This window comes from Pristiophorus japonicus, unplaced genomic scaffold (genome assembly GCF_044704955.1).
Source record: "Pristiophorus japonicus isolate sPriJap1 unplaced genomic scaffold, sPriJap1.hap1 HAP1_SCAFFOLD_409, whole genome shotgun sequence".
NCBI lineage: Eukaryota > Metazoa > Chordata > Chondrichthyes > Pristiophoridae > Pristiophorus > Pristiophorus japonicus.
In genome coordinates, this window is record NW_027253970.1 from 213,419 (window position 1) to 236,333 (window position 22,915).

General features: G+C 42.5%; 2 protein-coding genes across 2 annotated transcripts in view; one reads left to right on the forward strand and one right to left on the reverse strand.

Moving 5' to 3' along the window:
• The window catches only part of txndc9 (thioredoxin domain containing 9), a 32,458-nt gene extending 30,192 nt beyond the window's left edge, over positions 1 to 2,266 (reverse strand). The window contains exon 1 of the mRNA XM_070873055.1: positions 2,210 to 2,266. The gene's annotated coding sequence lies outside the window, so the exon portion shown is untranslated. The remainder of the gene's footprint in view (positions 1 to 2,209) is intronic.
• A 559-nt stretch (positions 2,267 to 2,825) lies between these two features.
• The window catches only part of eif5b (eukaryotic translation initiation factor 5B), a 136,411-nt gene continuing 116,321 nt past the window's right edge, over positions 2,826 to 22,915 (forward strand). Inside the window, exon 1 of the mRNA XM_070873051.1 lies at positions 2,826 to 2,984. Coding sequence (XP_070729152.1) covers positions 2,950 to 2,984 — 35 coding nt within the window. The 5' untranslated portion in view covers positions 2,826 to 2,949. The remainder of the gene's footprint in view (positions 2,985 to 22,915) is intronic.

Sequence of the window (22,915 nt, forward strand, 5' to 3'; positions counted from 1 at the left end):
CTACCCTATGTGCATACAGATTTGTTCTGTACTAAGGACTGGATATGCTCTAGTGCCAACTGTACCATCTTCAACTTCAGACAGTTAATTTTATGAAGATTATTATATCCTCTGTAATGTGAGCAGTCCATCTTGCTACAGATGCATCAGCAGCTGTGGCATTGAAGGGAGAATCTATTGTAGCAATTGGGTCTGTTGTAGAACTTTGCTCTCTGGTGACCACTATACAAGCGGAGGCCTGATCTTTCGTTATTGGCTGAGATAGTCATGCTCAGTGACCTAATGAAGAAGCACATTTTGGAAATTACAAAGATGCTGCTATCATCAGGGGATGTAAATAGGGGCATTAAATACAAAAAACAAGGAAGTCATCCTAAACCTTTACAAATCACTGGTTAGACCTCAGCTGGAGTATTGTGTACATTTCTGGGCACCACACTTTAGGAAGGATGCCAAGGCCTTGGAGAGGGTACAGAGGAGGTTACCAGGAATGAGGGAGTTCAGTTACGTGGAGAGATTGGAGAAGCTGGGATTGTTCTTCTTACAGCAGAGAAGGTTAACGGGAGACCTAATAAAGGTGTTCAAAGTTATGAAGGGTTTTGAGAGAGCAAGTAGGTTGAAACTATTTCCTCTGGCAAGTGGGTCGGTAACCAGAGATTCTAGATTTAAAATAATTGGCAAAAATACTAGAGGGAAAATGAAGAGAATTTTTTTCACACAGAGGGTTGTTGAGATCTGAACAAACTACCTGTAGGGTGGTGGAATCAAATTCCATAGGAACTTTCAAAAGGCAATTGGACATGTACTTGAGAGGACTAATTTGCAGGGTTATGGGGAAAAAGCTCTGATGTGGGACTAAATTGGGCAGCTTTTTCAAAGAACTGGCACAGTACAATGATCCAAATGGCCTCCTCCTATGCTGCAAGATTCTATGATTCTACTCATTAATAGCTTTTTGCTATAATGCATGACCCCACCTGCAGGGTGAAAACTAGGTTGCTGAGTACTGAGAATTAGGCTAGAGATAGAAAAACTTTCTAGTGGGTAGTTTGGAATAAAAGCTCGAAAAGAATTGCTCTGTGGGATTTCTCAAAATTGACTGAAGCCCAGTCTTGAACTGTATCAAGTGTCTGTCAAATTACCGTGTACACAGGCTCCAGAAATAAACCAAGTATGGTTCTGGTCTCGCTCACGTAGCAGTTCTCAGTAACAAGATCAATAATTGGCCCCGAGGAAAGATGGGAGTAACTGCCCTCAACATCAAGGCAGCATGTGATCGAGTATGATACCAAGGAGCCCTAGGAAAAATGATATGAATGAGGCTCAAGGGGAAAACCGTCCAGTTGTTGCAATCATATCTGACTGTCCAATCATTGCCGCTGCAGAATATAACTGCAGGAGTTCCTCACGGCAGCATCAGCCCAATCATCTCAGCTTCTTGATTAATAACCTTCTCTCCATCATAAAAGGTTAGGAATGGCACTGTTCACTGATTTCACAATGTACAACTCCATTCATAGCTGCCCTGATAATGAAGCAGCCCATGCCAGCTGACAGCAAGACTTGAACAATACCTTGGACTGACAAATAACAGGTATCACACAAGTACCAGGTGATGAGCATCACAAACAAAAAACCTATCCACCTCTTCCTTACCTTTAACAGCACCATCATTACCGGACCTCCCACCATCAACATCTTGAGGTCATCAGTGACCAAACATTTAATGGACCAGCCATATCAATACAGGTTCTATGGCTACAAGAGCAGGGAAGTGGCTGGGTATTCCAAGATGAGTGGCTCGTCTCCTGGTACCTCAAAGCCTCTTGACCATCTACAAGGCACAAGTCATGAGTGTAATGGAACATGCACCACTTACATGGCTGAATGCAATCACAATAACACTCAAGAAGCTCAACACCATTAAGGATAGAGCAATCTGTTTGATCACACATGCCATTGTACTCAATATGCCCTACCCCCTCCACCACTAGCACTTCGTGGCACTGATACATACTATTTATAGGATGCATTACAGCAACTCATTAAGTTTACTTTGGCAGCACTTTCCAGGTCTCTGGAACCTCTATCGGGAAGGACAAAGCAGCAATATCATAGGAACACCATCACCTCCAAGTTACAAGCCATTTTGACTTTGATATATAGTCATTTCTTCACCATTATCAGATCAAACTCCTGAATTCCCTACCTAGTACTATCACCGCAAGGATTAGGGATGGGCAATAAATGGTGCCTTGTCTGAATCACTTCATATCCTGAGAACAGATAACATAAAAAAAATGTAAATGCAATTCCCCAAACTATTTGCAATACTAAATATTACTAATAGAAGGTCACAGAATAAATAGAGAAACGCAACACATTCAATTTTAACCATTGGTTAGGCTAAGTAATCTGCAAACTAAAATGTAATTAAAGGCATGAGAAAATCATACTGATATTTCCTGACTTATGGAATTTACCTATGGTCTGCTTTGAATGCAAAAGGAGGATCTAATTCGTGTTCAGATACAGATTTTACGCTGAGGTAGAAGGCAAATTAAACAGAATGTAAAATGGCTTTTCCCCTCACAGTTTAGGCATTTGAATTTTTTTTGAACTACTGGAAGAAAAACATGTCTATTTTCCCCTTTCTTAAAATAATTAGAATAAAAAATGGGATTGAAACAACATTCGATGTTTCTGTATATCTCTCTTCTCTCTCTCTCTCTCTCTCCAACCCAGGTCCTGCCTATTTTATCTTACTTACTTCTTCCGTTGGAATGAGTGACACGTCATACCGACAAGTGGAAGCTGTCATTGCAACCAATCAGAGCTCAGGTCTTGGTGTGCGTCCACACGTCCTTGCGCAGGCGCAGAACTACGCAACTACCATATGTCTGAAAGAGATTTTGAAAAGTGACAGAGTGAGAAAACAGTGCGAAAAAGATGGGAAAGAAACAGAAAAACAAGAGCGAGGACAAGTGAGTGTTGAGCCGTCAACAGTCCCATTTATTCGCAGTAGAAAAGACAGGCTGTCCAAGAGGGAGGAAGCATGTTGCTCAGCTGTTGACTGTCTAGGCCGCTGCCTGGACCCGCTGGGTGCTGGTGCTCGAGTGTAGAGAACCCCATGTTCCTATCACGAACGTGACGCAAGAGCGGCAGACTGGCGTCCTTCTGATTGTGATTAACGTTACTTCGTTCTGTAGGAATGAGAGAATTCGAGGCCCTTTCCTCACTCCTCTCTGACCGTCATTTACATTTTTTAATGGACCAGATGATTCTTATTTTAGAAATGGGTGTACTGTACATGATGTGATTCTCCCTCTCCCCCCCCCCCCCCCCCCCCAAGAGGATCAAGGGCCATATATCTCCAGAAAATATTACTTTTGGCTTTTTATTTGGTGCATATTGATGCAGACTTTATATATGTCAACATTACAACTATGATAAGTAAATTAACACTTCTGTTAAAGTAGCAGACAAAGAAATGCCATATAAGCACATTAGGTATTTGCACACTAATTTTACCAACAGTAATTTCTAGGCTTACCATCTTCCTCTTCTTAGGCAGTCCCTCGGATTTGCTTCCACACTAAAAATGAGTTCTCAGGTGACTGATGAGTCCAGTGCGGGACCTACAGCCTCTGTCACAGTGGGGCAGACGGTGGTTGATGGAACAGGTGGGTGGGGTGCTTGGGTTGCTGTGCGCTCCTTCCACTGTCTTCGCTTGGCTTTAGCTTGCTCTCGCCGAAGAGACTTGAGATGTTCGGCGCCTGCCAGGATGCATTTCCTCCAGTTTCTTGGGCCAGGGATTCCAATAAATCACTGATCATATACAACAACAACTATTATTTATATAGCGCCTTTAATGTAGTAAAATATCCCAAGGCACTTCACAGCAGTGTTATAAGACAAAACAAATAAATTTGACACCGAGCCACATAAGAAACTATGGCAGATGACCAAAAGCTTGGTTAAAGAGGTAGGTTTTAAGGAGTGCCTTAAAGGAGGAAAGAGAGATAGAGGCGGAGGGAGGGAATTCCAGAGCTTAGGGCCCAGGCAGCTGAAGGCACGGCCACTGATGTTTGAGCAGTTATAATCTATGGTGCTCGAGGGCAGAATTTGAGGTATAATAGTACAGGTATAGTATATAGTGTAGTATACAATATAGCTCTTCATTGCGGGAACTAAAAAGTGGGTATACTTAGTGAAGCCTTTGCTACACCCAAGCATATGTCAAGTATAAGTCTTAAGGGTGAGTAAAACTAAGCATCTGATTAGATTTGCCTTTTTTCTGAATGTTGTCCACATTTCAATTTTCCTTTTTAATATTCAATGAAAGGGATGTAATATCTGTGGGGATTACTGATTGGGTCTTTCATCACCCAGCTTCCAGGAATGCGACCACTATTAGAAGTGCAGGTATTTCTGTTTGGTGAAACTTAACTTTTATAGGTGCAGTTTTGAAGATTATTTTACAATTGTATAATAACCTCATGTTCACTCTGACTGTACCTGTATTATTTAGTATAACAATGGGAAAATATTTTCCTCTGTCAAGAGGTTCTAGTATTAATTAAATTCACATAAGTATTACCCGGTTGGAAGGAATGGCACAGCATATCTTGTGATTCACATGTTGCACTTGGGTGCAGTTTCTTGCACTTATCATACATTCATTTCTGATGTGGAAAATATAAATTAGCCACAAAAAAGCAGACCACTTTCTTTCATTCTGAGCTGGTTAATCACAATTCATTTTAGTCATAATACCATATGTGGCAGCAGGGCCCACAATGCACATTGCAATTTTGAACAAACTAGTCATGAAGTAAACTCTACAACACTGTCACAAGCACAGAGCTGCAGTATGGCTCCAATTTCTTTAACAGAAAATAAACCAAATACTGGTATCGGGAATGGATGGATTGCTGAGAGTTTATGAAACAAGCTGGCACCAGTAACCGAGAGGGAATGAGAAAGAAGGGCAGTAAGAAAGATAGAAATATGGTTGTGTGTGAGAGAGAAGAAATGAGAGTGTGAGGAAAGAACAGTGAGAAAGACTGTGTAGGTGTGTATGTAGATCAGGAAATCTGAAGCAAGAGAGGAGGTAGGGGTGCACCAAAGAACAATCTAGATTTCTAGAAAATTTAAAAAAACATTGTTTTTGTGCCAGTTGTAGTTTAGTGACATTATTATTGAATCTTCTCGTTTTATATCATTTAAAACGTATTGTTTTTTGGAAGGGGAACAATTCCCTTTTCAGACTATTGATGATTTGAAAATATTGCTGCCCGTGATAGGATATTCTTGTGTAATTTTCCTCTTAAAGTTGACTGAAAAATTTGATATCACTTAATAGATATGTGTTTTTCACAATTTATTTATGTGGATTTCTTTTATAATCTTACGACTTCACGAACAAAAACAAACTACAAGATGGCTTTTGCACAGAAACCTGTCATCATGTGACTTTGCCACATGACCCTTTTATTATTTACATCAGTAGTTGCATTACCACAGTTGTCCATGAGGTGGAGCAGTAGTCCACTCAGGGGAGCTCTATTGCATTTCTAATCTCCAGTTTTGTGCTTTTATCTACCATTGTTAAGTACGGTAACAATTTTTTGTGGACAAATTTATGAAGTCTTGATTAGAGAACAAAGCTTTAAACATTTTTTTTGTTGTGGTGAGGGCATGAACTTCAGTATCAGAGAGAGAGTTATGGTGAAGATTTCTGCTGCTGTCTTTGCCTTTTTGGAAATCAATATCTCTTACTGTATTCTAATTTTCAATAATAATCGTTCAAAATTGCAAAATGTGGCATGGAAGAAACTCCTAGATGTCAGCTGTGGAAGGAGCAGCATGGTGGCCTAGTCCAGCAGGCTGAGTGACCCCCGGCCTGCGAGCACCATGGGAGCAGGCCGGGGAGTGGAAGGAGCAGTGTGGTGGCATACCACTCCAGGGAGCAGCACGTGCTAGAGCAGGAGAGCAACGGCAGTGAAGAGGGACGTCACCAAGATCCAGGTCGCTGATTGGAGCGTGGGCAGGTACTGCAGGAGCGGCGAGGTCGGGGCGAAGGAGCAGCGAGAGAATATAGAGGTACGTGATCGGGGCACAGGAGAGGCGCGAATTCAGGGCCCAGAAGAGGCGAGGGCCCAGGGGCAGCACGGGCCAGCCCACACAGCGATATGTGTGCGCACTAGGCCCATGCAGCAGAGCTGGTTTCCAGTCGTCTTGGATAACCCTTGCCACTGGACCAAGACCTAGCTCTGTCAAGCCCGTGTGGTTAAAATAATCCACGCACAGGCATCTTCCATCCTTCAAGATTTAGTTCGGGACCTGGAATTTTAGGTCCTTCATTGAAACACCTGTGAACTTTTTGACTTGGAAGCAAGTCATACTCAATTCGAGGGACTGCCAATGATGATAAGTGGTGGCACTTGTCTGAATCAGAAGGTTGTGGGTTCAAATTACACTCCAGAGACTTGAGCACAAATCTTGACTGACCCTTCAGTGAGGGAGTGTCGGAGGTGCCCTATTTTGGATGAGACGTTAATCCAAGGTTCCATCTACTCTCTCAGGTGGACATAAAAGCTCCCATGGTACTATTCGTAGGGCAGCTCTCCCGGGTGTCCTTGCCAATATAAATCTCAATCAACATCACTAAAACAGATTATCTGGTCATTATCTCATTGCTGTTTGTGGAATCTTGCTTCACGTATATTGGCTGCTGTATTTCTTACATTACAACAGTGATTTATACCTGAGAGAGAGTATTTCATTGGCTGTAAAGCTCTTGAATGAGGGGGGAAGACAATAGGATTACAGTCAAGACTTGCTCTCACCACGCATGCAGTTTCCAGCCTGGGTCATTGGATAGCATTCAGGAGTAGAAATCCCAGCTGATATTTCTGCTCCTTTATCTAGGGATGTTTGAGGTCAATTGTAGTGACCCTGCTAACACCTGGATTGAGATCAACAAGCTCAGCACAAACTGGGATCAGGTCTGGAACCTTCCTGATCTGTAGGTTTTTTAATTTCAGATGAGGCAATAAATGAACCAACTTAGCTATGAGGAGAGCTCATACCTTCTTAATATTGGCACTTATAAACTAAAGCACTTTGCAATTCTTGCACAATTACAGTCATATTTTGTGAAGCAGATTCTCTTAAACTTATGACAGTCTAATTCATTTTTTGGGGGGGGGTGGGGGAGTACATTAGAGTCTGGGTTTGTCCTTATAATTCTTTGATTAATTGTCCATCTATGAGAAGTACCAAGTAATGTGTTCCTCTAAGAGTGAAAATGTGCAAGTTAACCTGTGCTGTTTTGCTGCACTTTGTTGCCATTTATTGGGCTGAATTTTTGCCATCATTCTGCGCCTTTTTTTTGGCCTACGTTTTTTTTGGAGAAGACTAAAATCTGCAAGTTTCGCTGAAGTTTCTGCACCATCCTAAACTCTTTGTGTCCGATTTTTTTTTTTTAGTTCCTGATTTTTTTGACGTCACTGGGGGTGGAACCTGCCCAGTGCGCCATTTCTAGACATTCAAGCGAGTTTGGATTTTTTTCAAAAACGGCGCAGTTTTTGAAAAACCTTACCTGAAGTTAAGAAAATTGGCGCAGAGAAAAGAAAATCTGCTCAGAGCAGATGCCATTGTTTTAGCGGAGCTGAAGTCACATGGGCGCGGGACCTTTCAGCCCGGGGTAGCAGCGGCACTGGGGGCGGGTGGCCTTTCGACCTGGAATAGCAGTGGCACGGGGTGGGGTGTGCTGGCGGGTATTCAACTTGGGATAGTAGTGGCGCTGGGGGGCCATTCGGCCTGGGATAGCAGCAGTATCGGAAGGGGGAAGTGGGGGTCATTTGGCCCAGGATAGCAGTGGCACTGGGGGCGGGGAGGCCTTTCGGCCCAGAATAGCAGTGGCGGCGGGGGAAGGGGTGCGCATTCGGCCCAGGATAGCAGTGGCGGTGGGGGAAGGGGTGCGCATTCGGCCCAGGATAGCAGTGGCGGCGGGGGAAGGGGTGCGCATTCGGCCCGGGACAGCAGTGGCACCGGGGGCGGGGGGAGGGAGGGGGAGTAGTGGGCATTCGGCCCGGGATAGCAGCGGCACAGGGGAGGAGCGAGAGAGTCGTGGGGTTGGGGGCCATTCGGCCCGGGATAGCAGTGGGGTTGGGGGCCATTCGGCCCGGGACAGCAGTGGGGGTAGGGGGCCATTCGGCCCGGGACAGCAGTGGGGATAGGGGGCCATTCGGCCCGGGATAGCAGTGGGGGGTAGGGGGCCATTCGGCCTGGGATAGCAGTGGGGGTGGGGGGGTCATTCGGCTGGGATAGCAGTTTTGGACCACGGTAGGAGCGGCATATGTTTCACTTTCCAGCCTCAGCCCTTCGTATGTTTCATTTTCCAGCCTCAGCATTTGAGTGCGTCCCTCGTTACCCTGGCAACCTCAGTTTTTGGTGTCAACCTTGAGCTCTCGAATTTTTTTTGCGCAGTCGGCCACTAAAAATTCAGACGTACCTCTACAACTGCGCCAAAATTTGCCCACGTGCAAAATCGGCCCCATTGATATTGAACGTGATTGGCAGTAGCCTTGGAGCTGCTGACTTTCATTTTGGTTAAAAAATTATGTCTCTTATGCATGTTGGGCAGTGAAAGGAGGAGTTTCATAGAGCTCCTCATGTAAAAAAAACATATTTACTTAAAAAATAGTTAAAGCTGGGCTCTGAGCAGGAAAAAGGATAACACTTTTACAGGGGAGGGGAGGCCAAAGGTATTTAGGAGGTTTTTGTAAGTATAGAGAGAAATGGTAAAACAAAATGGTTTTGGGAGTGAATTCCAGAGGGATATAGTTTAAAAAAACAGAATGGCTTCCACTAATAGTCGAAGAAATGGGTATTGAAAGAGCTGTTCTGTGTCAAAGGAGTGGAGGTTGCATGGGTTGGGGACATATAGCTGGAGAAGATTGCTCCAGTAAGGCAGAGCAATGGAGGGATTTGAAACCAAGCAACATGAAATTCATTCATTGGGAACAGAGAACCAACAACAACAACATGCATTATTATAGCACCTTTTAACATAGTAAAAATGTTCCAAGCCTCAAACCAGAGGAGCTTGTCAAGGATGTGGGCTGTGAAATTCTGAATAAATTGTAGTTTAAGGGTGGAGCTATGGACCCAATGATAGAACATTGGAGAGTCAATCCTTGATGATGCAAGTGTAGATTAGCATTATTTTTTGTTGCAGCGATCAGTAGATGCTGGCAGTTTTTGGAGGTAGAAAAAAAACACTCTTGTCAACAGACCAGATAGGAAGTTTATATCAGTGTTAAGTTGGATGCTGAGATTGCATAAATTATGCATCTTACTTTTACTAAAATTTAATGTGCATTTTATAATAATGTATCCATTTAAAAGTAGTTCGAGAGTGCTCCTTACTAAAAAAAATCACTTGTTCTAATCATGACCTATGCAATATTTGAGAGCGAATAAATGAACAAAATGTATGTTGAATTGGTGGCCAAACCCAAGATGCCCACAAAGCATGATTGCAAAACAGTCTGTTTCATCCCCTTTCAAAACTATTAAATCTGATAATTTTGAAGGCTACATAGTTGTGAAAATACTCAATTTATATTAAAATTATAAAGTTGGCTATCAACTGTAAACTATTGAGAAGTGCAAGCAAACCTCTTTAAATTGACTTTTTATAACAGCACTGGGCACTGGTAAATTGTGTTCTATGTTAAGGCATCTTTTCAAATACTTGCATGTAATCGTAGATTTCCACAACAAAATGTAATTTACTGTTCCTAAATGAGCATTATGTAATGCAAAAGACTGAAGCAACTAAACTTCAGTGATAAGATTCACTTCAGATTGAATGATTTATCGCAAGGCAAATACATATGAAACATTCCCTGTTTCCCATTGATATCAATAATTTCAGCCAATGAACTATATTGCAACTTGAGACCCTCAATAAACTGTTAGGGAGAATCTATTTAAGTCAGTGTGCATCTTGATTCAATGTATGAAAATTTTTGATTGTTTCAGTTACTTAAAGTTTGTTTACCATTACTGACATAGCTGTACTTAGAAGAAAATGTAATCATTTATCAAACTTTGTCCAAATTGTTGAAAGGGACACCTCAAAATTGTTTCTGCTTTGTCTTATTTTGATTTGTCAGTTGGCTGCGTATTCAGCAAACTTATTCAAGAATACAAATAAATTGCATTGTTTATGGAGCATCCTTCTTAGGCAGTCCCCTGGAGTCGAGGATGATTTGCTTCCATACTAATGAGTTCTAAGGTAACTGATGAGACCAATGCAGGATCTACAGTCTTTGTCACAGGTGGTGGTTGAAGGAATGGATGGGTGGGATGCTTGGTTTGTCGTACGCTCCTTCTGGTTGTACTTGGCTTCCGTGTGCTCCCGACGAAGAGACTCTTAAGTGTTCGACGCCTTCTCAATGCTTCTCCTTGACTTTGAGCGGTCTTGGGCCAGGGATTCCCAAGAGTCAGTGGGGATGTTACATTTTTTCAAGGAGGTTTTGAAGGTGTCCTTGAAGCGTTTTCTCTGCCCCCGCTGGGACTCACTTACCGCAGCGAAGCTCAGAATAAAGTGCTTGTTTCAGGAGTCTAATATCTGGTATGCGGACGATGTGGCCCATCCATCGGAGCTGATCTAGCGTGGTCAATGCTTTGATGCTGGGGATGTTGGCCTGAGAGAGAACATTGATGTTGGTGCGCCTACCCTGTCAATGGATTTGTAGGATTTTATGGAGGCAGCATTGGTGATACTTCTCCAGTGCTTTGAGGTGCCTACTGTACATACATAGTCCATGTCTCCTGAAGCATATAGGAGGGTGGGTAACGCTATTGCTCTGTAGACCATGAGCTTGGTGCCAGGTTTGAGATCCTGGTCTTCGAACACACACTTCCTCAGGCGACTGAAGACGGAGTTGGACTTCGTCATCGATGTGTGATCTTGCTGACTGTAGGCTCCCGAGGTCTCGTCATGGAGCATTGGCAGTTTAGTATCAGCTGTAGATCAGTTGGTAGCACTCTCGCCTGAGTCAGAAGGTTGTAGGTTCAAGTTCAAGTCCCACTCCAGACACTTGTGCTGAGTGTGTGCTGGACTATCTGAGGTGCCATCCTTTGGGTGAGACGTTAAACCGAGGCCCTGTCTGCTCTCTCAGGTGGGCGTAAAACATCCTTTGGCACTCTTTCAAAGAACAGCAGGGGATTATCCCTGGTGTCCTGGCCAATATTTATCTCTCAATCAACATCACTGAAACAGATGATCTAGTCATTATCACATTGCTGTTTGTGTGAGCTTGCTCTGCACAAATTGGCAGCTGCGTTTCCTACATTGTAACAGTGACTACATTTCAAAATATATTTAATTGGCTGTAAAGCGCATTGGGACATCTGGTGGTCTTGAAAGGCGCTATATAACTACAAGTCTTTCTTTAAATGTAGTAACAATAATTCACATGGAAGTGTAGTTTGATATAAAAATTCTTAATTTAACAATTCTCCATATGGAAATGTAGTTTGACACAAATTCAGAATTGGAGCACACCTCAACATTTTTCATGTAAGAAATTGAAATCAGTAACTGTTGCAGAAACAGCTTCTGTTTCTCCATTTAGTATGCAGTGTTAATGGTCACTCTGTCTCTGCTTGGTTAGTTCTTTTTTTAAAAAAAACTATTTTTACCTGGTCGCATTTATTTATTTATTTTCAAGCAGCTCCTTCATTTTGTTCTAGTCCAGTCAGTAGGATTGCTTTTCAGCACAGTATACATGTTTAAAGATGTGACAAATCCATAAAATATCAGGCCACACAAAGCTGGAACTTTAAACGAAGACTCTTGAAGTGGGGGTGAAAAATTGAATAGGGACTTATAAAGCCAGTTTGCTATGCATTTTCGTGTCCAACGCATTTTCGTGTCCAACGCATTTTCGTGTCCAACGCATTTTCCGACATCACTTCCATCGGACACTGGAAGCACCCATCCAAAGACAGGCGGTAGGATTTAAATGAAGTGCTAATGATATTGTAATATCAAACATTATATTGTCCAGCATTGCTGTTTAACTTACACTGGATGATAATCATACCTGTATAAGGTGGGAAATCAGTGTTGCTTGATGGCAACTTAAAGGTGGAAGTGGATTTGAAGGGATACAACAGGTAGTGGCCAAAGTGCTGCTTATAAAAAAAAAAAGTTTTGTTTAATTTTCTTTTGTTTTTCTTTGATCCTTCTGTTACCAGACTCAAATTTTTGTGCGTGCCCCATTCTAAAGAGGCCGCTCTGGGCTTTCCATTGGGAATACCCACTAAACTTCTTTTTGGGAGGAGTAATACAAAGAGGCCAGGCTACTTGGGGACCACCCTAGCAGCTGCGCAGGAGCAAAGTCGGTGAGCAGTGCCACGTACTGGAGCTGCAGCCTATATCCACTGTAGCCATTGCACTTTGGTGACTAAGAAAGTCACCACCTCACTGAATTTTGATGCTGCAAGGGTTAATTATGGGTTCATGATGGAATGTACTATTATTCATTCTGCCTTGATGGTCTACATGGTTTTTCCTTTTTTCTATGTTGATTTGAGTATGCTTGATAACTTCACTCAAACATTGTCACCAAAACCCAATTACCTAGTCATTAATACATTATTGTTTATGGGACCTTGCTGTCTGCAAATTGCTGTTACACTTGCCCAGATAACTGTGACCACACTTAAAGAACAGCAATTAATTAGTTGTAACATGCTTTGGCATGTCCTGAGGAAGTGATCAGGAACTAAATAAATGTAAGCCTTTCTTCTTTCTTTACGTCGCATTGGATTTGGATGTACAGAAAATCAAGGTGGCTGGCATGATGCAAATTGCCCTTTATCAGTTCTTCCACAATGCCAAAAGCAGGTGCCCAGTGTACAGCTGATGGAAAGCCTCAAATGGAGGCTGGTTATGAGGCACTGTGCTCCTATAAACAGAGAGGTAGGTGACTGCTGCTGAAGAAATTTAGCAGCATGGATAGAAAGTTGGTTAACGGGAAACAAAAGATTAGGATTATTGGGTGTTGTTTGATTGGAAAAGGATTGGAAGTGACCTTACTTGGTCCATGTTTGCTATCAGTATAGATCATTTTGATTTGGGCATCGTGTGCAAAATTTTCAAATTTGCTGATGACGCAAAAATAGGGGTTAGGCAAACAGTAAGAGGACTGTAAAAGACTTCAGGATAATGTAGATAATTTCGTGAAATTAGAAGACACATGCAATTTAATGTGGATAACTGCGGTAATACATTTTAGGAAAAAAAGGATTGGAAAGCAGAAAGCTGTGGATAAACTGATTCCTAGGGTTCAAATATATGATTCCCTGAAAGTGCAAGTAGATGTACTTTGTAAAGGCCAGTAGCATTTGGAGTTTTATGAATAATGGTATAGAGTAAAGAGGTAATGATGAATTTTTGGCGTGGAGGAGCGCAAGCTGGTCCAGGTGGGCAACGGCAGCGAAGAGTGATGTCATCAAGGTCCAGGTCGGTGTGGGCAGATACAGCAGGAGCGACGAGAACGGGGCGAAGGAGCGGCGAGAGACTGTAGAGGGACGTGATCGGGGCCCAAGAGAGGCGTGAGTTCGGGGTCAGGCGCCCAGGGCAGCACGGGGCAGCCCACACTGATGTGTACACACTAGGTCAGTGCAGCAGAGCTGGTCTCCAGTCGTCTTGCCACTGGACCAAGACCTAGCTCTATCAAGCCCGTGCGGTGGCTGGTGTGCAACAGCCAACCCACGTTTTTAAAAAAAAAAAAAAAATCCACGCACAGGCATCTTCCACCCTTCAGGATGTAGTTCAGAACCTGGAATATTAGTTCCTTCATTGAAACACCCGTGAACTCATCCTTTTTTGGCGTGGAAGCAAGTCATTCTCGCTTCGAGGGACTGCCTATGATGATGAATGATGAATTTGTAAAAATGAAGAAAATACTTGCATTTATTAGGCCTTTCACAGCCTCAAGTCATCCAGCAGTATTTTACAGCCAATAAAGTGCTTTTGAAGTATAGTCACTGTTATGTAGGAAACACAGCAGCCAATTTATGCACAACAATGTCCCACAAACAGCAATGAAATAAATGACCAGATTACTTTTTAGGTGTTGGTTGAGGGATAAATGTTGGCCGGGTCACCGGGTAGAATTCCCCTGCTCTTCTAATAGTGCCATGGGATCTTTTACATTCATATGAAAGGGCAGATGGGGATTGGTTTCGCATTTCATCCAAAAGACAATGCTTCCGATAGTGCAGCATTTCCTCAATAGTGTCAGCCTAAATTTTGTGCTCAAGTCTCTGGAGTGGCACTTAAACCCACAACCTTCTAACTTGGAAGTGAGAGTGCTTCAATTGATACAAGGCTGTCACCTAGAAGTTGATGATTGGTGTGTTTGGCTGTCCTATTGTAAAAAAAAGATATTTGAAGGTATAAAGAGCACACAGCATAGATTCACTAGGAGGATGCCAGGGATGAGGATGTAGTTATGAGGAGAGATTTGAGATGTTGAGACTATTTCCATTGGTTAAGAGGTGATTTAATAGAGGTTTTTAAAATTTTGAGTGAATGGGGAAAAACAATTATTTCTGGGGAATCAGTAATGAGGGGTTCATCAATTTAACGTTGGCAGAGTGAGGAGAGAGGTTAAGAAAAATTATTTTGATTGAAGCAGTCTATATGCATGTCTATAGGGAGAAAGTGGGGCAGTAGAATTGGTTTTTGATTGCTGTAGCAAAGAAACTGTGGACTGGTTGATTTCTTTCTGTGCTGTAATATTCTATGGTTCTGAAGTGGAGTATTTAAAATAAACACTTGACACCAGGTCTGTGTTTGAACATTCAAGCAGTCTTTATTTGCAATGGTGGGGAGGTGACCTGCTATGGGTCTAGCCAGGTCACTGTCCAACGATACGTAGTTTCAAACAACCTTTTATACACTTAACGTACATGCTCAACCTCGTACACGATCCTTTGGCACAATTTGATTAGTTTAAAGCCCTCATGCACAGTGGTCAATTTCCTTCCTCGTCGCATATTCACTCACTTCTGTTTTCTGTCTAGCTCGTATGACATTAAGGTACTGCCTTCATACTGATGTGGCCACAATCTATTGTCAGTTAGCCGGACCTTTGCTCAGGCCAGGTGGTATCCTGTTAACAGTGCACTTCTGTCCCATTGTTCTGCTTTTCTATCCTCCTAAGCCCATTATGGTTTCATTTCTAAGTCATGCAGCTTACCTTGCTCAACTGCCTTTTTAAGCGACCTAGAAGCTGACCACTGCAAAAGCCTTTTAGCTCATATTGAGTCCTGAGACCCATTCTTAACCCTTTAATTATAGCAGAGCTCGAAAGCCCCACTTCAGTCCCCCCCCTTTTGGTACTTGGCCACCCAGCCCAAGAATACCAACCTAATTCTGCTCCATCCTGTGCCCTCGGTCCATTCTGTGGTGATCAATCACGCGGTTTGGGGGACCCGGGACGTAACCTACATCTCAGAATATTTCAGCTAGTAATTTTTGCTGTTCCATAATTAAAGCCTTTGCTTTCCTTCTCCGTTGCCTCTTTCTGTATGCCATGCATAACCCAATTCCCCATCTGGCAGCTGGCCCAGACTATGACCACCAATACGTGAAAGGCTATACGACTCTACGGATGGATATTAACATTCATTTCCCAATTCCATACATGTTCCCACCACTGAGTGTCCTTCGAATGCTGTATGGTATCTTGTTTCATTTCATCATCCCATTTCGGGTTGTTTAAAGTGATGTTCTCGACTTGTTCCTTTCTTTGAGAATAGGTATCGATGGCCTATTTTGACACAGCTTTAGGCGTCAAACAGAAATTAGGTTGTGGGGTCGCACATATGAAATTACCATGCTTGTACTCGTTTTCCTTGGTATATATGCAGTACGTCCCATCATCCTGGGCTGCCACCTCAGTCCCTCCCTGACTAAGGGGGCTGATTTCCAACGTGCAATTAACCATCTGAGTGAACCCGCACGTTATACGTTGCCCTCCCTCTATGGGGTGTGCGCACATTATCACATCCAAATATTGCATGCAACCGTCAACGTGCACCCTTTGGAATGGGCCACTTAGTTTCACCGCATAGGGGGCATATTGTGGAATAAAATCCGGGATTGACCTTGTATCTTGCTTATATTCTGTATTGTCCAGAGGTTCAGCCTCCGTGCCCTCTATCTGTGGGATAGCTAGGACCATACCCATCAATTTCACTTCTCTGGTAATACAATTACTTGGGGACAAGAACACTTGTGTTGTCTTGAGAACATCACCGAGGGTAATACCGTCCTTAGTCCATTTGGACAACTGCTCATTATTTATCCATCGGGTATTTTTCCCTGTTTCATTTGGTTTACATTGTATCGGATGTTCCCTAGTAACCACGTGCTGTACATTGCACATTCAAGTTCTTTGTTTCTTGGGTTCGATTATTTAGTCGCACACTTAGCTTATTGATAGTTTGGGCATGAGGCTCTCTGATTTCCTCGACTTGCAGCATTTGTCTGGAGACCTCGTCCCCTGTTTCTGACAACTGCGAAGTCAGATCATTTCCCTTTAGTAAAAGGGTTCTCAAACGTTGGGCTAAGTCTTGAACTTCTTGGTCCATACTGACTATGTCAAATGTGTTAACAGTTGCCACCCTTGCCGCATACCGATAGTGTGTGTCGGTTGTTGTTAGACAGTAAATAGATAACCTGAAAACCAAACATCGTCTCGTGGTTCATTATCAGACTATCTCGATCATACGTACCGTAAGTATCGCCTCGACGTCTTGCCGTTGTGACCCTCTGTTCCCCATTTCGCTTAATGCCCATTATACTTGGTCCTCAATTGACCCAATTAACTATCCAAATTCATTATATCTTCCCTTTGACAGTTACCCTTTTAACCCCTTTGAGTGATATTTACTCGCCTACGCAAATAAATACTTAATGAACCATGTGCCCCAAGTCTCTCAGTTTGGACTGGGGTAAAACAAAAATTCCCGTCGTGATGGGACAAGTCGGGTTGGTATCGTATTGGTGTTCGCAGTGAATGGTGCTGACACAATATCCACCCCTCCCTCCTTATACAGATCTTACAGGAAAATGCTGTCCCGCAATTACCTTCATGGTGCAGTTCCATGTTATCCCATCCCAATTAAACCTGCGTGCAGAGGCTGCATGTTCCACCACGTTGTAGAGGCAAATTAACATGTCCTGAGCTTGAGCGCACCCAATTCGGCCTGGGGCTACACATGTTTTTCCCATCCACCCTGGTTACAATTCCGGCGTTCATAGTATCCTACTAAATGTTCTCAGGTGTGATTGGGTAATACCATACTATTTCTAACAGGGTGATGCAATTCTGTTCCTGGAAATGACACTCGTGCCACCGGGTACACCTGTACCAACCTTCTGACTTGGCACAGAGTCTTAGTAAGTTGATAAGTGGACATTGCCCTAAGTTGATAAGTGGACATTGCCCTAAGTCTTGATCAGTTACCCAGAAAGAGAGTTTTCCCTCTGCAATATGCTATAGGTTTCCTTGTCCATACATTACTTCGAGCCGTTTCATTGAAGACAATTTGTTCCCCTTCGATAATCTGCTTTACCCCCTTTTTAGCATTAAACCAGTTGCAACATATTAATCAGGCCTCACCGCCTTCTGTTATGATTCTCCCCAATAGTCTCGGCACTATTCTTGTCAAGGTACGATCAAGCCCATCATTCTCCCTGAATTCCGTGCAGGTTACATTGGCGCTCTGCCAAAATCCCTTGATCATTCTCCCATGTAGCCACGCTGTTTTAGGCTTGCACCACCCAGGTAGTCCCACTTTGGTCAGATTCAATGTTACAGGTACCACTTCATGATGCACATCATGGTACAATATCATCGGAGTCAGGATTACCATTAGCCCATTTGTTGGCCGGGGATGTGTTTATGACAAACAGTTTGCTTTTCCTCTTCTATATCATCGTCCTTTTTGTGTGTCCTGACTGGTGCTGTTGCCATCATACCTATTGTCGGATTATCGCTATTTTGTCGTTTTTCAGTCAATAGTCTAGTCCGTCTACTTAACTCATAATGCGTGCGAGTAACTAAAACGAGGGCTTTCTCTTCCTTTTTTGTTTCTTTTCAGACTCTCTCCATTTTCTTTGTTCAACGGGTGGGTCGTCTGGTTTCCAATTTTGTTTATTATTTCAATTAGTTTTCAATTTTAGTCTGCTAGGTACCGTGTCAGTGACCCCTCTGGTCCCCACTCGAGTTTCTCACTTTCCATGGCTATTGGTTGTCCCTTACTTACTCGTCCTGAGTGAGAGCGTTACTTGCAACCCATTGGTTGTCAGCAGTACGTCCTTTACTTGCTCCTTACGAGTGAAACTGTTACTTGCAACCTATAGCAATTATCAATCGCAATGTTACACAGACACACTTCTATATAACCGATCATAATTGTTTCACCTGGGATCTTCCGCTGACTACTTGAAGTCTTGGCCAGACCTGCAGATTCTGATCGCTCGGGCAGCTGACACCAGACGGATTTCTGCCCTTGTCCTAACTGTGCGTGGTAATTAAAACGTACTCACGCCTGTGACATGGCTTCCATCTGCCGCCTGCTTGAGATCCTGCTGATTTGAAGTGGAGTATTTAAAATAAACACTCGACACCAGGTCTGTGTTCGAACATTCAGGCAGTCTTTATTCGCGCCAGAAGGGGGGGGTGATCTGCTATGGGTCTAGCCAGGTCACTGTCCAACGATACGTAGTTTCAAACAACCTTTTATACACTTAAACGTACATGTTCAATCTCGTGCATGATCCTTTGGCACAATTTGATTAGTTTAAAGCCCGCATGCACAGTGACTTGTCAATTTCCTTCTGTGTCACATAATCACTTGCCTCTGTTTTCTGCCTAGTTCGCGTAACATTAAGGTACCGCCTTCATATTGATGTGGCCACAATCTATTGTCAGTTAGCCTGACCTTTGCTCAGGCCAGGTGGTATCCTGTTCAGTTCACTTTTGTCCCATTGTTCCGTTTTTGCACCCTCCTAGGCCCCTTGTGGTTCCATTTCTAAGTCATGCAGCTTACCTCGCTCAATTACCTTTTAAGCAACCTAGAAGCTGACCACTGCAAAAGCCTTCTAGCTCATATTGAGTCCCGAGACCATTTCTTAACCCTTTAATTATAGCAGAGCTCGAAAGCCCCACTTCAGTTCTAATGCAATACCTGAACCAAACATGTCTCAATATTCAAGGACACTGTTGATGATTAACCAGGCAGCATGGTTCATCTAACTTGGTGTCGTCAGCAAATTCAGATACAGTAAACAGCTCAATAATCCTTCACCCAAGTCATTTTATAAATATAGTGAAACGTTGAGGCCCTAGTGTAGATCCCTGAGGGACACCACTAGTTACATCTCGCCAATTGGAGTACATGCCCACTATCCTTACTCTCTGTCTCCTACCTCCTAACCAATTTCTTATCCAAGCCAATAAATTGCCTCCAATTCCGTGCGCTCTCATTTTTGTTAACTGTTTCTTAAGTGGAACCTTGTCGAATGCCTTCTGGAAGTACATATAAATAACATCCACAGACTCTCCTTTATCTACCACATTAGCTACCTCCAAACTAAGTTTGCTAGGCATGACTTACCCTTTACAAATCTATGCTGGATCTATCACTCTGTCCCAAGTATCAGTAACTTCCCCACAACTAACATTGGACTAATTGGCCTATAATTTCCTAGTTTATCTCCTACCCTTCTTAAATAATGGAGTGACATTGACAGTTTTCCAGTCCAAGTGGCCAATTCCTGAATCGAGAGCGTTTTGAAAAATCATGACGAATGCATCAACAATTTCCTCGCCTTCTTCATATAATACTCTGGGGTGGACATCATTGGGTCCTGGAGATTTTTCTACCTTTAATCTCATTAGTTTCGCCTTCATTTTTTTTAACTTGTATTTAATCTAGTTAGTTCCTCCTCTTAATTTATTTTTATTTTTCCTTTTATCTCTGGTACTTTATCCACATTCTCTACTGTGAAAACTGATACAAAGTAGCTATTTAGTAAGTCTGCCATTTCTTGATTTCCAATTACAATGGCCCATAATTTGTGGCCCCTACAGGTGCATACATACCCGCAAGGGCTGCGCAAGTTCCGGGTTTTCGCACGCGAAGCATACGCACTAAAACTCAGAACTTGCAATCTGTTAAGAATCTTCTTGACAGATACAACGCACCCCAGGAAAAGGGCATCGGCAGATAGAGGGTTGGCCTATTTGCCCAACGAATGCCTGTGAAATTCTTACACCTGGTAAAAGCAGGTATAAGGCCTGCTTTTACCAGTATAAGAGTTCAAATGAACATAAAAATAAATATTTTTCAATCACATAAACATTAAAAAAACTGTAATAAGGTAAGGTTATTTTTTTAGCCCATTTAAAACATTTAAATTTATTTTTCAAAAAATTATATTTTTGTTTTAAATATATAATTTTCTTTATTTGTGTACATGTATTTTTTGGGGGTATTCCCATTCATGCTTAAGCATGAATGGGGATTCCCCTTCTTTCATTCGATGAGTGGCCCACATGATCTCTGGGGTGCTTTCGAATTGCATACATCCCTGGGATACATGGGCCTCTACGCATGTCGCCTTGAATCCAGGACCATCGGGTAGGTTCGTAGATTTTATGATGGTTGGACTCGTCCACCCGCGGGAAGCCTCTGACTTCATATCAGCACATTACTCTTAGCCACCCTCTTTCTATTCATATATTTGTAAAAACCTTTAGTATTGTCTTTTTTTTTATCCTTTAAGTTTTTTCTTGTATTCACCTTTTTACAGCTCTTACCACTTTCTTTGTATCCCTTTGCTGTTCTTTATATCTCTTCCAGTCCATGAGATTTCTACTTTTCTTTGCTTTCGTATAAACCCTTAATTTTAGGCTTATACTAGCTCTCTCTGCTTGTTGACCAAGGTTGTTTAATTACGCACTTGGACCTTTCACTGGGGGCTAGGGTTCCTCCCACTCGATTCCAGACAACACTGGAAGCTAATATCTCAACGGGTAGGATGGTCCGAGCTGGACAAGCAGCTCTGCCAAGCTGAGAGGCATTACCTGGTTAAACTTCAGCAATATCCTTCTGTACATTTGTGGAGTAGGATGCCACCCAAGTCTCAAAAGTACCAAACTGCACCTAAGCTCTTTGGATTTGGCTAAGTGAATGTGTCCCTATGGGGAAACAATGAGCATTCCATATTGGACAAACAAAAACCCAACCGACAGGTTATAGATTTCTCAATGGTTTGATTTGGAAACTCATAAACATGGTGATGGGTTTCTGCATATTACAGATACTTGATTCTCAAAAAAAAATGGATTCACTTAGTGGTCAGGTTGAGATGAGAATGGTGTCTTTATTTGATTGGCAGGTCGATTACATATTTGTCGATCAATGTGGAAACCGTCTCATTGGATTTGCAACTTATTTACAACAGTTACACAAAAGAAGGAAAAGTACCAGTGACGAGCTTTTTTTAAAGTGTAATTTTGTGTACTTCAGTAAGATTATGAGAGCAGCCCAACATCTTTGATACTTGCCACACCTAGCATTAATACTTTGGTACCCAGATAGCAATAATTTCTTCACTTTTTATAGTTTTATTTTAGGAAGAAAACATATTCCATAAAATAAAATGCTTGAAGTAAGGTAGGTAGAACAGTCTGAGGGGTAAAACAGTCACATTTGGAAAATGTAACTTGTTCCTTGATCCACGTTATCCAATACAATGGGATTTGGTTGGTTATATACTGTTTCTCACAGAATACTCTGACTTTTTGATACTAAGTAATAGTGAATACAAAGCAGCACAATTTTGCCATTTCAACATAAGAATTACCACTACAGCTGGTGTGTGCGTGCATGTGTGTGTGTGTGATATTTATTGGTTGATCTCTCATGGCATTGACTATAGATGAAAACATTGTTTACCTCTTGTAATTGTGTCCCTGCTTTACGTCTTTCTGTTTATTTGTCTTTGCTCTTTGTGTCCTTTTAAAAAGAAAGCAAAAAATAATTGTAGCTATCTTGTGTGTTCTAACAAGGATCCAATTAGTTCATGCTAACCATTATAGCACCATGGACAAAAGAGCCTTAAAGGCTCAATATAGTATTACAGACACATATGGGTTCTGTATGGCTTATGTATGTCTTTCTTATTGCTTTCATAGAATGGTTACAGCAGAGAAGGAGGTCATTTGGCCCGTCGAGCCCGTGCCGGAGCTAGTCCCACTCCCCCGCCCTTTCCCTGTAGCCCTGCAAATGTTTTTCCTTCAGGTACTTATCCAATTCCCTTTTGAAAGCCACTATTGAGTCTGCCTCCACCACCCTTTCAGGCAGTGCATTCCAGATCCTAACCACTCGCTGCGTAAAAGAGTTTTTCCTCATGTCGCCTTTGGTTCTTTTGCCAATCACCTTAAATCTGTGTCCTCTGGTTCTCGACCCTTCCGCCAATGTGATCCGTTTCTATCTACTCTGTCTAGACCCCTGATCATTTTTGAACACCTATCAAATCTCCTCTTAACCTTCTCTGCTCTAAGGAGAACAACCTCAGCCTCTCCAGTCTATCCACATAACTGAAGTCCCTCATCCCGGGAATAATTCTCGAAAATCTTTTCTGCACCCTCTCTAAGCCTTTCACATCCTTCCTAAAGTGTGATGCCCAGAATTAGACACAATATGTCAGTTGAGGCCAAACCAGTGTTGTATAAAAGTTCTTCATAATTCCTTGCTTTTGTATTATATACTTCTATGCTTCTATTTATGAAACCCAGGA